This window comes from Hyperoodon ampullatus, assembly GCF_949752795.1.
Source record: "Hyperoodon ampullatus genome assembly, chromosome: 2".
In the NCBI taxonomy this organism is placed as follows: domain Eukaryota; kingdom Metazoa; phylum Chordata; class Mammalia; order Artiodactyla; family Ziphiidae; genus Hyperoodon; species Hyperoodon ampullatus.
In genome coordinates, this window is record NC_136915.1 from 126,736,358 (window position 1) to 126,752,013 (window position 15,656).

At 34.6% G+C, this 15,656-nt stretch overlaps 1 protein-coding gene across 2 annotated transcripts in view; it reads left to right on the forward strand.

Moving 5' to 3' along the window:
- The window catches only part of AKT3 (AKT serine/threonine kinase 3), a gene marked incomplete at both ends in the record, with an annotated part of 378,522 nt that overhangs the window by 263,567 nt on the left and 99,299 nt on the right, over positions 1-15,656 (forward strand). For both annotated transcript variants that reach the window (XM_079726789.1, XM_079726788.1), the window contains one exon: positions 6,587-6,709. In XM_079726789.1, the coding sequence (XP_079582915.1) occupies positions 6,587-6,709 (123 nt within the window). The remainder of the gene's footprint in view (positions 1-6,586; positions 6,710-15,656) is intronic.

The window sequence follows — 15,656 nt, forward strand, 5'->3', positions numbered from 1 at the left end:
AGTTGCATTTTTCTGATGACTAATGATATTAAATATATTTTCACATATTGGCCATTTGCATACATTTTTTTTACCTGTATGTTCAAATATTTTGTCACTTTATTAATTGGGTTATCTTATTATTGAATTATAACAGTTCTTTATATATTCTGGTTACAAATAGTTTGCCAAATGTATGTATTATAAATAGTTCCTCTCAGACTGTACCTTGCCTTTTCATTGTCTCAGTGATATTTTCTGAGCAACAGAAGTTTTAAATTTTGAAATCCAATTTATCAGTTTGTCTTCTTTGGTTTTTTTAAAATACTATTTAAGAAATCTTTGTCTATCATGGATGACAAATATTTTCTCCTATATTTCCTTTTATAACTTTTATAATTGTGCTATTACATTTAGGTTTATGATATTTTTTATTTTTATGTATGCTGTAAACTAAGGATTGAAGTTCATTTTTTATCCCATGTGGATATTTGGTTATTCCAGAATCTATTGTTGAAAAGTCTATCCTTTGCTCCATTGAATGACCTTGACACCTTTGGCAAAAATCAGTTTGACATATGTGTGTGTCCTTTGCTCTAACACTAATATTGCTGCACTATAGAGGCAGTATCCTCAAGGACTCTAGTGGGTGCGACATTTCTTAAGAAGTTTTTCCATTTTGCCTGGTGAGAACAAAAAGTATTTTTAGCTCTATGAGCCTGTGATTTTTTTCACCTGATTCTTTCCAATGGCTCTTTTCCCTGACCTCAGAATTTTCCTCATATACACGTGCTGATTAGTAAGACTCAGAGGCAGTTCATTGCAGGTCCCTGGAGCCCTCCTCTTTGTGGTTCTCTGCCTCATGAATTATAGCTACTTTGGTCTCCCCAGTCTCTGAACTCTCTATCCTTCAAGGATTCCACAGGTTCTGTTTCGGTTTTCTTCCCCTGTGTTACATTCTGGATGGTCGCTCCAGGCAGCAAGCTGGAACAACCATAATTACCACCTTGTTTCCCTTTTCTTTGGAGTCACTGTACCTTGAAGCCTAATGCTTAATGTATGAAAATCCTTGTTTTATTTATTTTATATCATGGTCAAAACAGAAGTCTCTAACCTTTATACTTTACGGATATTTCCACTGGATGCAAAATTTTAGGATGTGTTTTTTTTCTTTCAGCAATTTGGACATATTGTTCCATTGTCCTTTCACTTATATAGTTTCTGAGGAGAAGTCTGGGGAAATTCTCCTATTTGTTCTTCTATATGTATTGTTTTTTTTTTCCCTTCAGAATTTTTAAAAGATTTTCTGTCACCGGTTTTTCAGCAATTTTAGTGTGATCTGACTGGTTATGTTCTGAGTATTCATGCATGTTTGTGAGTTTTCATCTCACTGAGTTTTGTTGAAATACCTAGTCTGTGCATTTATCTTTTTTATCCTAGTTTGGAAAAATTTAGGCATTATTTTGCAGATGTTTCCCTCTCCCTTTCAGGATCTGCTGTTATCCATATGTTAGACTCCTTGACACTGTCCAAGAGGTTGCTGAGATTTTTTTTTTCAGGTGCAATTTATATAGTTTTCTTCTGCTATGATTTCTTGTTCATTTGTTTTTTCTCTTGCAGTGTCTAATCTGTTGTTAATCCCATCTAGTGAAATTTTTATTCAGATATTCTATGTTTCATCTTTAAACATCCTATTTATTTCTATTTCCCATTATCTCTTCTTTATGTTCCTATACTGCTTTAAAGTTACTGTCTATTAATTCCATCATCTCTTATTTTTGAGGTCTGTGTCTAATGACTGACTTTTTTGTTGGTGATGGGTCATACTTTTCTGCATCTTCTTATGTCTAGTAATTGTTGATTGTATACTAGATACTTTGATTTTACTTGAGTGTTTAGATTTTGTTATCTTCCTTCAAAGAGTGTTACATATTGTTCTGGAGAGCAGTTATTTGCAAATATGATATTTTACACTCTTGTTTGTTAGCTTTGTTATTGTATGGTTTAGCTTTTACTCTGACTTCTTTGAAATATCTACTGAATGCCTGTGTGTTCAATAATGACACTCTTCTGACTTTTCTCCAAAGTTAAGCAAATATTGTGGCACCATTTATGAAATGGTCATTTTTTTCCCATGTACTTCATATCCTTATGTGTAATCATCAACTTTACCATATTCTAAAGTTTTATAAAGTAACCTATTTCTGGCCACCTGATTTCATTGATATTTCTTTTAATTTGTATGCCTATTCCATATGAATTGTAGCTTTATAGTATCTCTCAATTTCTTCAGACAGAAGTTTTCTTGAGAGCATTAATATGTTGAGCAAAAATCTTCTGTTTCAATAATATCTTGGCTCATCTCACTCATTTTTTATAAAAGAGTCACATACCATTTCTACTTTTATATTCTCTTCTTAGCCCACCTAAGTATGACATCTTTTCCCCGAAAGGTAACATATGACCTAATTCCTATGCCTGGTAAATGTTAATTTCCTTCCTGAAACTTTCTTTTCCTTTATTCTTCAGGTATTCTTTCTGTTTGTATTTCTTTTAGGACTCTATCTTAATATGCTGTTCTGCTTCTTTTTCCTGTTCTTATGTGCAGTCATACCCTAAAATTCTGACCTTAACTCTATTTTCAGTTTCTACTAAATTTCTGGGCTATACCTTGCTTCCTTGGTGTCAATAGTATCCTTTATATAAATGACTCACACATCTACCTTTATACCCTTTGGTCCCATAGTTCTGAAGCTGTGCTATCAAGTTCTTATTTAAATGTCAACAGGTCAAAATAAAGTCCATTGCTCCTCTGTCCCCATCCCCATTCTTTTCCTTTACACTTCTGGCAGCAACACCCACTCAGCCATCCTTAGGGAAACTTCAACACTGTTGCTCTCTGCCTTTGCCCAAATGGTGCAAGCTAGTTCCCTCTGGAATATTGACTCTCTTGAAAGGTCTGTTACTAGCACTAATGTTCCTCAGAAGCCCTTATCCAGCTCAAATGTTAATTCTTATATTATCAAACATACTTATTCACTTCTTTAAGTGTGCTTTCTATTTTATAACTACATATTTTTAGTGGATTTATTTATATATCTGGTTGTTCTAACCAAATAGTGCTATTCTTTCAGATTGGTACCTTTTCCTCTTATTGTGTCTGCAGCTTTTTCCCAATGCTTGTACTGAATTGGTGTTCAGTAAGTTTTGTTGCACTTTATGAATTGTTTACCTGACAACTGTAGTCTCAGATTTTTTAAATTGATTCTCTAGTTGCTGCCAGAGTTGTCTACTTAAAATTATGCTAATTTTTTTCGGACTTCCCTGGTGGCACAGTGGTTAAGAATCCTCCTGCCAATGCAGGGGACATGTGTTCAAGCCCTGGTCCAGGAAGATCCCACATGCCGCGGAGCAGCTAAGCCCGTGTGCCACAACTACTAAGCCTGCACTCTAGAGCCTGCGAGCCACAACTGCTGAACCCACATACCACACTACTGAAGCCTGTGCACCTAGAGCCCATGCTCCACAACAAGAGAAGCCTGCCCACCGCAACAAAGAGTATCCCCCACTTGCCGCAACTAGAGAAAGCCAATGCGCAGCAACAAAGACCCAACACAGCCAAAAATAAATAAATAAAATTATGCTAAATTTTTTCACCCAAATGTCTTTGACACTCCTTATCTACAAAATTAATCTCTAAACCGTATCATGGCAGTCAGGGTCCTAAACAATCTGGCCTTATCTTTGTGGGGGGTTTTTTTCTTTTTTTTTGCTTAAGTTCTGTCGTTATCATGAATGTGTATTATTGTTCTTCAGCTACATGCCCTCCCTATGTGTTGTTTCCTTGCCATTACTACTTTTTTTCTTTAGAATTAATTTCTTCTACATACAGCTATTAATTACCTACTATGTTGATGGACTATACTAGGCTGTGGTCAAAATATTAAGGTGGATATTAAGAGGGATTAATTTGTTTCACATACATTTATTAATTACCTACTATGTTGATGTACTATTACTAGGCTATGGTCAAAATATTAAGATGGATAAAATTTGCACTGTTTTGTATGCTTCCCTTATATTCTCCATTTGTGAAAACTCCATCCTTCAAAACGTGAGATACTACCTTATCTGTGAAGTCTCCTCAGATCATTCCAATAAAGATTAATCATACTTTGCCTCCAAAGCATTTTTAATATTAGAATTACAGAATTTCTCGTAGCTCTCTTGTTTTTTATCTGTGCATATATCTCCTTCATAGGGTTGAATTTCTTAAGGTCAGGGATTATGTCTTAATCACCATTATATGCCCTCTTTTTCTCTTCCCAGTGTCCAATAACAGTGACTTTAAAATAATTGATGCTCACTAAATGGAAAGTTGGTTCAAAGCCAAGGTAGAAACTTAGAAGGAATATTCAGAGAAAATCAGGAAAGTTGTAGTACCAAAGCCAAGGAATGTTTATAAGAAGGAGAGAGTAATAAGTGATGTTCTAAGCTCCAGAACGAGAGGTTCTTGGTTATGTTAACAGGAATAAGTTCCATAAAGTAGCAAGGGTAGACATCAGAGGAGAGCAGACTGAGAAATAAATAAAGTTCTTCTCCTTAAGTAACTTTTTTTTAGCTGATATTTTTACAGAAATTGGCTGGAAGACAAATTGAAGATTTATGGTCTAAATAAAGATCTACAAGCCTGCATGTATTATGTTGATTTAGGGAAGATCTATATCTTTTGTATTGTAGACGAGTGGGTACTAGGCTTGACATTTGAAGAAAATTTAGAAATCTAACCACTATTTTCATCTCATTAGAAGACTACCATAAATCTGGGTCACAGAGATTCCTTCGTCAAAATTAGTTATATTTTGTATTAAAGGATGACAGAAATCACTTTGACCTAGAAATATTTCAGAATGGTTTTACTGATGATCCATGCTTCTTTCTACTTCCTGTCTTTGTTTGAATGGTAGAGCATTAATGACATGTATGTGCCTGTATAAAATGAATGAATTTTGAAGCATATCCCTGAGTAATTTTATACATTGGCTTGATTTTTGGCATAGTATATTTGGTCATTTATAAGACACATTGAACATTTCTTCAGTCAGAATGCCTTTTATATTTGATGGTGTGTCATAGTTTTAATTGACCTCATTTTTAAATTCTTGGTATTAACATAAAAAGTTGGTGGAGTTGCAATCAACAGCATCTTAGATTTGATAAAATATGACAATATAGTAGAGAGCATTAAAGTTTAGAGACTATCTGCCAAACATTTTAGTTTTACTATAAGTAATGTTGAGCCTCTCTTTTTTGGCAATAGTTACATGATATTACCTCCCTCTCTTTACTATGACAATGGGTTATGCATAAATTTTATCTTAAAATAATAATAAACTCTTAAGTGAAGTTGGAGGTGGGAAAAGAGGAGATGGAATCTATAGAGAACCTCTTTTATGTTACCTAAATTATGATTTGGTGTGTGAGAAACAAATCTCAGTTAACCATAATTCTTATAAATTTGTTGAAGCAGTTTGTAGAAGTAATCCACGTGAAAATATAGTTAATTTCTGATCTTGCAGTCAAGGATACATTGACTGATTGGTTCATTTCTTTAATCAAAGACATGTATTGAGTACTTACTGTGATACTCGGCAGTGTCAGCACTGCGAACCATCTTTTGTTGTTCTTGGTGGATTTCTTAATACAGTGCAACAGTACCCAAAAAGGTCAGTAGTCAATTCATAGTGACTGAAACCGGCTCCTTCCTCATATACATTATTGAACTGAGAGCTGAGACAGGCAGTTTCTTAAATAAAGAGGCTGTCTAAATGGAGAGCTGGATGCTTGACCACAGTGAGAACCCAATAAATATTTGTTGACTGTTGTTAACAGGAAATGGATGGGCTTATAGTTTTAAGTGATCACATGAGAAAAGATTGGTGTCATAGTTAATTATTATTGAAATAGGAAGAGTATACCTTGAGAACTATTAGGGGAATAACGGGAGCTTCTCAGTCCATTTTGGGCATTACTAAAATAAATTGAAAATGTAAAGCCTCACAGTTTCTCATTGCAGAAAACATGGATTTAAACATTGAAAACATTTCTAGAGGTATCATGATGAATCAAGAGTTGTAGAATTTAACAAGTTCACATAAATAAGGTTCCACAAATCAGCAGTCCTTTCTTTGAAATCAAGGGTAAATCAGATAATTAAGTAGAAATATTACATCTATGCTTATGTGCATTTATTTTAATAAAGTCTCAATACCTAATCCTTGAAAGAGTGAAGCAACAGTATACTGAGGGGGAGATGTAATCTGATGATGCATACTTTTTCCTCTGGTAACTGAAGGTTAAATGGGTAGCAAGCAGAATGCCTTAAACAAGATTGGTATATTGATTAAAGTGCTGATTTAACAGCTCGCAGTCTCCCCTTGGAAACCTGGAAAAGATAAGCCAGCTGCTGTCTAAGAGTGCTCAGTGTCCACTGAGAGTACACTATCTATCATCACAATATGGTGATGAGAGGTGTTTTATGTTTGTGTTAATTTCCCCCACTAAATCAGTAATTATTACAATCCTGTCCCTGCTGTTTACCCTGCAGCTGTTTTTCCATTTGTCGAGAGAGAGGGTGTTCTCTGAGGACCGCACACGTTTCTATGGTGCAGAAATTGTCTCTGCCTTGGACTATCTACATTCCGGAAAGATTGTGTACCGTGATCTCAAGGTAAAAAAGAAAAGTAATCAGGATTTGTTTTTGCAGAGGCTGTAGGGACAAACACAAAGTAATTACAAAGTTACACAGTTTGGAGAAAAGCAGATTTAGTTGGGAAATAAAACCACTCTGTTTAAGAATTTGGTTCACTGTATTTGACAGGAAATTTCATTCACTGATAAATGTGTAGTTCTTTTATGTCCAAGTTTTTGACATGCAAAATAAGTTCTTCTTGACTGCTCTGATCAAATATGATCTACCAATAATAGTTTTGTTTTTCTGAAAGTGTAATGAGTAATGTTAAACATCTGATTATAAGTGAAGTAACTTTGCAAGTGACATTTTAAAATAAAATTCATTATTATATTCTAACATCTTATGATGTATTATGAAGAAACTTTTATAATAAATAAGATTATTTTGGGGAAGGAAAATATTTGATTTGGTATTACATTTTTAGTGGGTTTAAATACTTGAAGCATTTTAATATAGCCTTTTATCAATTTGTTTAGTTTCCATTTTAAAAAGCACTGTATTTGTTTTATCAGTAATAGTGACTTTATTTCTCTAAGTTTCTTTCTGTTAAGACCCTCAGAATAGCTCAGGGATTGGCAAACTTTCTGTGAAGGCCAGATAGTAAATATTTTAGGCTTTGCTGCTCTTACAGTGTCTTTTGCAACTCCTCAGTGCTGCTGTTCTAGGGTGAAAGCAGCCACAGACAATATGTAAATGAGCGTGTCTGGCTGTACTCCAGTAAAACTTTAATTACAAAAACAGGCAGTAGGCAAGATTTCACCCACAGGCCATATTTTGCTGACCCCTGGAGTAACTCATAAAAGGTAGCAGTAATTCTCGTGACACTGTTTTGAATTAGATTGGTCATATTAAGGAAATTTGTACCATGACACACTGAACAAGTTCTAAATGTGACAATCTTACTTTCTTAAAAAGTAAATCATATGATAATCTTGACCTATTAAAATGTGACACAGAATTGCTTTATTTATCAAGTATTAGTTCATTTAAAATATGATTTGTAGAGATAGAAGTTACACTAGTCTTTTACAAAATTCTGTTTCTATGAAATAAGGTATATATTTACATATTATAGCACATAATAGAAATCACAATTATCCCCTCACTCCCATTCACCCGTTTTTAAACACCTGTGATTCTTAAGTTATCTAATTATTTAAGCAGTTGTCTAAGTTATTTTAAGATGTTACTATCATATACATTTGTATTATGAATTATCCCTAAGAAGTAACTATCTCAAAAAATATTATTTTACATGATGGCAATGAAATATAGTACGTATTTTTTTAACATCTTTATTAGAGTATAATTGCTCTACAATGGTGTGTTAGTTTCTGCTTTACAACAGAGTGAATCAGCCATACATATACATATATCCCCATATCTCCTCCCTCTTGCGTCTCCCTCCCACCCTCCCTATCCTATCCCTCTAGGTGGTCACAAAGCACCAAGCTGATCTCCCTGTGCTATGCGGCTGCTTCCCACTAGCTATCGTTTTACATTTGGTAGTGTATATATGTCCATGCCACTCTCTCACTTTGTCCCAGCTTACCCTTCCCCCTCCCTATGTCCTCAATTCCAAGTCCATTCTCTATGTCTGCGTCTTTATTCCTATCCTGACCCTAGGTTCTTCAGAACCATTTTTTTTTTTTTTAGATTCCATATATATGTGTTAGCATATGGTATTTTTTCTCTTTCTGACTTACTTCACTCTGTATGACAGACTCTAGGTCCATCCACCTCACTACAAATAACTCAGTTTCGTTTCTTTTTATGGCTGAGTAATATTCCATTGTATATATGTGCCACATCTTCTTTATTGTTTTATTTCTTAACATATTGATTAAAGAAGCTATAAAATTCTGTTTTTAGGAAAAATGAACTGTGTAACTATATCTGTATCAGGGATGATGAACTAAGTGCCCAAATAGACCAGAGATGGATATAACTCAACAATATGATTGTATTTAGCCTGCAGCTTTTTATAGCCAGGAGTGGCAGAATTCAGCATCCCTATATCTGATGTCTGAATGGCCAAATAATCCTATAATGTTTAAATGTCTTGAATCCAGAGTTTTAAAAAAGAATTTAGTTATATGGTATGACAAAACATAAGTTATATAGCATTTCCAAATTTACTTAGAAGTAGTTAGCTCTTCTCTGCCTGATCTACTCCCCCCGACCATTCCCACTTTATATTTTATGAATTCTGTTTGTAGGGAGAAGGGGGAGGATTTCCTGGACTTAAGAAAATGAGAATAATTTTGAAGTACTTAGTAATATATCCAAAATGCTTAAAGCTGGAAGATGGAATTATTAGTCTAAAGAAACAAAAGAATACTCACTTGATTGCTAGCATTGATTAAGGAATGATATAATTAGGATGGTTTTGGTCAGTATCTCCATTGATCATTTCTCATTAATGAATCAACATATTGGTACATTGAAGTTCATTTAATGAGTTTTGTTGCTCCATCCTTTCTGATGATGGAATTAAACTAAACTTATTAAGCCGCAGTGCCAATACTTTGTATATGAATACCAGTCATGTAGTTACCATATAAACAGACCACTAACTTTATTATACAATTAAGTGGCCTCTGCTCTCTAAATTTATTTACTTTTTAATATAACCTTAAGTTAAAGGTCTCAGTAAATGTATGACATTGGACAGAATCCATGGAACATACACCAAGAAGAATGGATAATGTGAAAAGTCAGACATTCAAAATTTATACATGTTGTTTGTTTCCATATTGCACATGATGGAATGAGATCTTTATGTAGAATCATAGAAATTTAGAGCTGACCCATAGTTTACAGCTGAGCTCACTGAAGACTAGAAGCCTAGTAAGGGATTTACTCAAAGTAATGGACTAAGTAGGTGACATAGTCAAGATTATTGGATTCCATGAATCCTAGCTCCAGGTATAATGTTCTTTTTATTACACCATTCTGCCTTTCTAGAGATGAAATGAACTTTAGGTGGGGGAATTCATTGGATTAATTCTAGGAGGTCTTTGTAAATCTAAAATTTGAATAAAGCTGCCAAAGATAAGAGAAGGAATGTTTTAAATATATTTATACAAAATATATTCAAAATAGCATTATCAAAAACTGATTTAGGTACCCACTTTGATTTGTCTCAGATTTGTCTCTGTCTTCTCCTTACTAATGACCTTGTGTTTATTCAAATACAAATCCATTTGAGATACTTATGGTAGCTGCACATCTCAAGTAAATCAGTACCTGTTTGCCACTGCCCCATTCATCATTAGAGGCAAAGCCTTATTTCATGTGCAATTTAATTTAAGACATTTTATCAGTTCATAGTTCCTAATAACTTGGTGTTCACAGCAACAGATAAATTATTGCAACTTTTGTTGTGCTTTAAAAAGTAAGTTTGCATAATTTATCAGTACATGTCATGATATTAAATTTTGCTTCAGTAAGGACCCAAATTCTTTGTGATTACTTAGGAAAAACTGATGTTGCTTTATGATAGCATAAAAATTTGAAGAAATCTCTCCTAAGGCTGTGTCAGTAGTACAAATTTTTTGAAAACTTCTTTTCTGCTTAGCTCTTTTTTTTTTAAGTATTCAATATAACCTTTCTTTTCAATGACCATGGCCATCCAAGGATAGAATAGGCTGAATTAGGGACATTTGCAAAGGTACTGATACTAGAATTTCATTAAGAATTAATTTCTGGGACTTCCCTGGTGACGTAGTGGTTAAGAATCCGCCTGCCAATGTAGGGGACACGGGTTCCATCCCTGGTCTGGGAGGATCCCGCATGCTGCGGAGCAACTAAGCACATGTGCCACAACTACTGAGCCCATGTGCCACAACTACTGAAGCCCACGCACCTGGAGCCCGTGCTCCACAACAAGAGAAGCCACTGCAATGAGAAGCCTGTACACGACAACGAAGAGTAGCCCCCGCTCGCCGCAACTAGAGAAAGCCTGTGCACAGCAACAAAGACCCAACATAGCCAAAAATAAATAAATAAATAATTTTTTTTTTTTTAAAAAAGAACTCATTTCTCCCAAGAGTTTATGACAGGGGGAGGGGCAAGAAAAATGTGTAAATTGCTACTGTATTCTACTTGGGGAAATTTAATCTTGTTTTCTACCTAATCAGAGAATTTAATGGTTAATTTAACCACTTACATTGTTAATGTGAGAAACTGCCAGATAGATTTAGATAATTTCTAAGACTCAGTGATGGCACAAAGGGATGGTTTCAGAGAGCCTTATATCACAGCCCTCGCAATCTTCCTCAGCTCCTAAGTAAACCAGCCGTCTGAATGAAACAGTGTGCTTAGTTTACATAGAGAATCTCAAGACACATCCTCTAACTCCCACTTCTAACCAGTCACTCTGGATTCCCTCTTTTATAAAAATTTTAAGCCACTGCTACTAAGAACCCCTTCCACCTCTAACATTAACTTATACTATTGGGCTATGTTACTCAAGTGTAGTAAATTCTTAAATGTAGTCTTTCTTAAACCCCAACCTAGATGGGATCTCTGCTGTTGTATATTGTGAATTCTTTTCCATCTTAGGAAGGTTCAAAGTTTTCCTTTCAGCATTTCAACACACTGTCTTAAGTCCATGGTCATTAAGTTCCTGCAGGTCAGCCATGTGACATTTGCAACTTGGATACCCATAAACCTAAATATGCAGTGTGCAGGGGAGGACTTTCTTATTACATTCTTGAGCCTGAGGCAGTCTTGGTACTGATGTAACTGTGCTAAAAAGGGTTTGTAAGAGTGAGTGAAGGGTCTTGTTTTTGGTATTGCTACAGTAGTTGTCAGAGCCCTTAGGAACTGCTATTATCATTCCTTTGTTTAATCACAAAGTGTCAGCCATTTAATTAAAATGATACCTAAAAGATATATATATATGTGTGTGTATATTTATCATAGATAGATATTAGAATATATATGAATTGTATATTAGAAAGCTTTTAAAAACTTCAAAGTTAAAAACTCTTAAACTTTCTAATAGGAAGAGTTTAATTTTATTCTAGGCACCAGCAAGAGCAGAAAAAGGAGCATAGTGTTTTCTTGCTATAGTTTCTTGTTCACAAAGCACAGAGGATAAAAGATTTCAAAATCTACCAAATCAAGATCCTCTGTTAAATAATGCCTGTCCAATTCAACTGGGTAAAAAATGTTTCCTTTTTTAAATGGAAACTCTAGGATGTCTAATATTTTTGTCTCCTCAAAGTATGAACTATTAGATAACAAACAACCCTCTGATACAAATTGTAAGCATTACCCAGATTTGAATATATAATCTTTTCTTTCAGACTTCCTATTTAACTTCATACATTGCTTTTGCTGGTAGATGCATCCATTAAGCGTAAACATAATGCCCTGCTCTCAATCCTAGATGCTAAGACTGACAGTGGAGATAAAACACATGCATATAAAGTTTTATAATGGAGAGTACCTGAACAGTCAGTTACAGTGTATACATTTTTCCTTTTATGGTTAAGAAAAGGAGGAAGGAAAGCATTAGATTTAGGAGAAAGAACCAAAGAAAGGTGATTTGTAAATATTTTTATTCCTCCTTTACACAGTGGAAGGGCCCCTAAAAATGTTTGATGAAATCTTCTTTATGTTAGTGTCAAATGCACTAAGGAAGTGATTTCCAGGTGTTTTTGATATATCTAAGCCATTGATCTGCTTTGGAAAGATTACCACGTGATTCTGTGCATCTTTCACATTGTGAATCATAACACTGATCCTTCTTATATTTTATGAAAACTTTGTTATGCATCTGCATAAAACTATTATTTATTTTTTAAACCAGACTGGATATTTAATTAGCCACAATTTATCTTTATACAAGATTAGATTTGGGGATATCATTTTTTTAAGGTGATGTATCTCTGACTGTTGTTCATACTGATGGACAAGTTGTTTTTGTTATTCATGCTCAGCAAAATGACATTTCAGGATGGTGAGAGAAGAAAAATAATTGATGGAAGAAGGTGGACACCATTATAAAATAACTGGCTCAAAAATTGTAAAATATTTGTTTTGTTTATTCAAAAGAAATTGTTGCATATAAAAAGTGTTTTTGGGGGGCTTCCCTGGTGGCTCAGTGGTTGAGAGTCCACCTGCCGATGCAGGGGACACGGGTTCGTGCCCTGGTCCGGGAAGATCCCACATGCCACGGAGCGGCTGGGCCCGTGAGCCTTGGCCGCTGAGCCTGCGCATCCAGAGCCTGTGCTCCGCAATGGGAGAGGCCACAACAGTGAGAGGCCCACGTACCGCAAAAAAAAAAAAAAAAAGTGTTTTTAATGAAGTCACTGAGCTGACAAAAGTGTTTTATAGGGTTCCATTTCTGAACTTTGCTCTTGTATAGAAGAGCACACACAATTTTGATAAATTATAAATCAGCCATTAAACTCTCCATGTTTAATAAATGATCAATACATTTATTGATTAAGTTCTACATTCAGTATCTTATTTAATTCTCAAAACAATCACATTGGATCGTTACTGTTATTTACTCTGTGTTATAGATGAAGTTGAGGCACATAGATATCAGCAGCACGCACAAGGTTACACAGTAAGAGATAAAACTTGAATTTACGTTTAAGTTCTCTGACTTGACTCCATAATCTTATGCACATTGCTCTCTACTGCCTCCTATGCAATATACTACCTTATCCCCATTATGGTGACCTTTACCCCATCTCTCACAGTCATCCCGTAGGCTGACCTTATTTCTGACTATATCATTGTAATTAAGCTGATTTATAAAACAAGTAGAATGATCAACTGTCCTGTTTTGCCTAGAACTTCCCCAGTTGTAGAACTTTAAAGTCCTGCATCCTGGGAACCCCCCTCAGTTCTAGGTAAACTGGGACTCTTGGTCACTTTCATCCTGTTCCTATTCTTCACTCTAACCCTGTCCCTGCATCTCATTTCATTACTCATCCCTCAACCCTTGGTATCTTGGAAATGAGATATGAGATTAGAGAATTAGGTATGAATCGGGATTTTTAAAAATGTATGTACTTATTGGTATTAAAAACAGTATTTATATGTTTTGATACTTCTGTATCTATCCACTTCAAAATAGTCTCGTCAAAATGTGGAGAATTAGCACATTAGCGCATACTATCATGTTTCACTTTGCATGTAAAGCACATAAAGCGAATTGACATAATATACACCAAACACATTTTGTTCAATATTATTATGTATTATTTAACGTTTTTATAAGAATCTTTGTGTATTATAAAAGATATTATAGTATTTTAAGAACTTAATTTGGTTTTGTTTTTATATGTTACGATGTATTCATATGTTAGAACAATAAGCATATTTTTAAAAGTTAAGAAAAGAGCATATGTATTTTCATTCAACAAAACAACAGACACTCTAGTGTATACTTCTCTTTCTTGTTATGGCAAGGTAGGAGCAGGAGGAAGAAGGGAGTGTTGTTTGAAAGAGAAGGAAAAAGGGGAGAAAATCAGAAGCAGAAAGAAGAGAAGGGTTTTCAAGGCAGAAAGAGAAGTAGACAGAGATTCTTGACGTTTCTGATTGGTTTCCGTATTTAGAACTTACTGCCATTTGTGGAAATTGGGTTTGATTTTGGGGTCCAGTTAGTAGAGAATCATGAGGAAGATGCAGTGTCTCTGAAGTTAGATAAAATAAGAGAACTTTCATTTTTGAAAGGTTTAGCAATACATTTAGGGTTCATTCAGCTCTCTGTAGACAAGTCAAAAACAGACTCACTTCTCTGAAGTCTATGCAGTACATGAAACATATTGAGCGTTGAGTTCAGTTGGGTAGCACATTTAAGTTCTATACTTAAGGACTTACGTGTACTCTGAGCTTTCCTTCACTGAGCACAGCTTGCTTAACTGTATTTAGTTTCTGGTTTATAAGACACTGGATAATATGACAGAGTATATACCACATCACACTTTATATGATTGTTGTCTGTTTATGTTCTTATATGGAGTTCTATTTTGAATTTGATACTGACTTCAGAGTTTGGGTAGGCACTTTCATACATCATCATGTTAAGGAGTAGAATAATGATCTACTCCTTAAGTAAGTTAATTATTATTCATCCTGCTACTATTTTTTTTCACGTGTTTTTTGTGAATGCATTTCTGTGTATTCCTTTAGGTTATATCTATATGACTGAGCAAGATTAGGGGCCCCATCTATATATAAGACCATAAGGTTACAGCTCAGAACTCACATGTATCTCTGCATGATGATAATTGTAACTTTAGGTTCAAATTGGAAGAAAAAGATCAGTTATTGTTACTATTTTTAATTGCATTGGCTTTGCACAAACTCTTTTCCCCCTTGCATTTCATAATTTTCGCTTGAGGCAGATGATCTTACTGTTTGGTCACGTCTTCAAGATTGTTCTTTTTGTATTAATGGATTCAAAGAGATTCCAACTTTATAATACCTGTGCTATATGTTTTCATTAACTGTTGAATGTTTGACTTAACATATTCTATTTATGTGTAAAAGGGTTGGTAGTTCTTTATTACAAAGAACTGCAAAAGAGGATATTGCCTTACCTTACAAAACAAGATTTAGGTTTGATTTATAACCACCACCAAAGAAACATTTCTGTAAGTGAATATTTTAGAGTAGCACTAGACTCCCAAGAGAAATGGTTGAAAACCATCTGCATATATCCAGAAGAAGATGCTTGTCTCTTTGGGATTGTTTAGATCACAATTTATTTTAAACAGGAAAAAAGAGGATTAATGTTTGCTTTGGGAAGTTAATTAGGCTTTACTTCTCAGAACTTATACAATAACAGCTCTTACTCTTATGGGTTTAAAAATCAATTTATTATTGTGAAGTATTTGAGTAAATGTTTCTTATTACACATGAGTTAGGAAGCTACAGGGTTTGTCAGTACTGA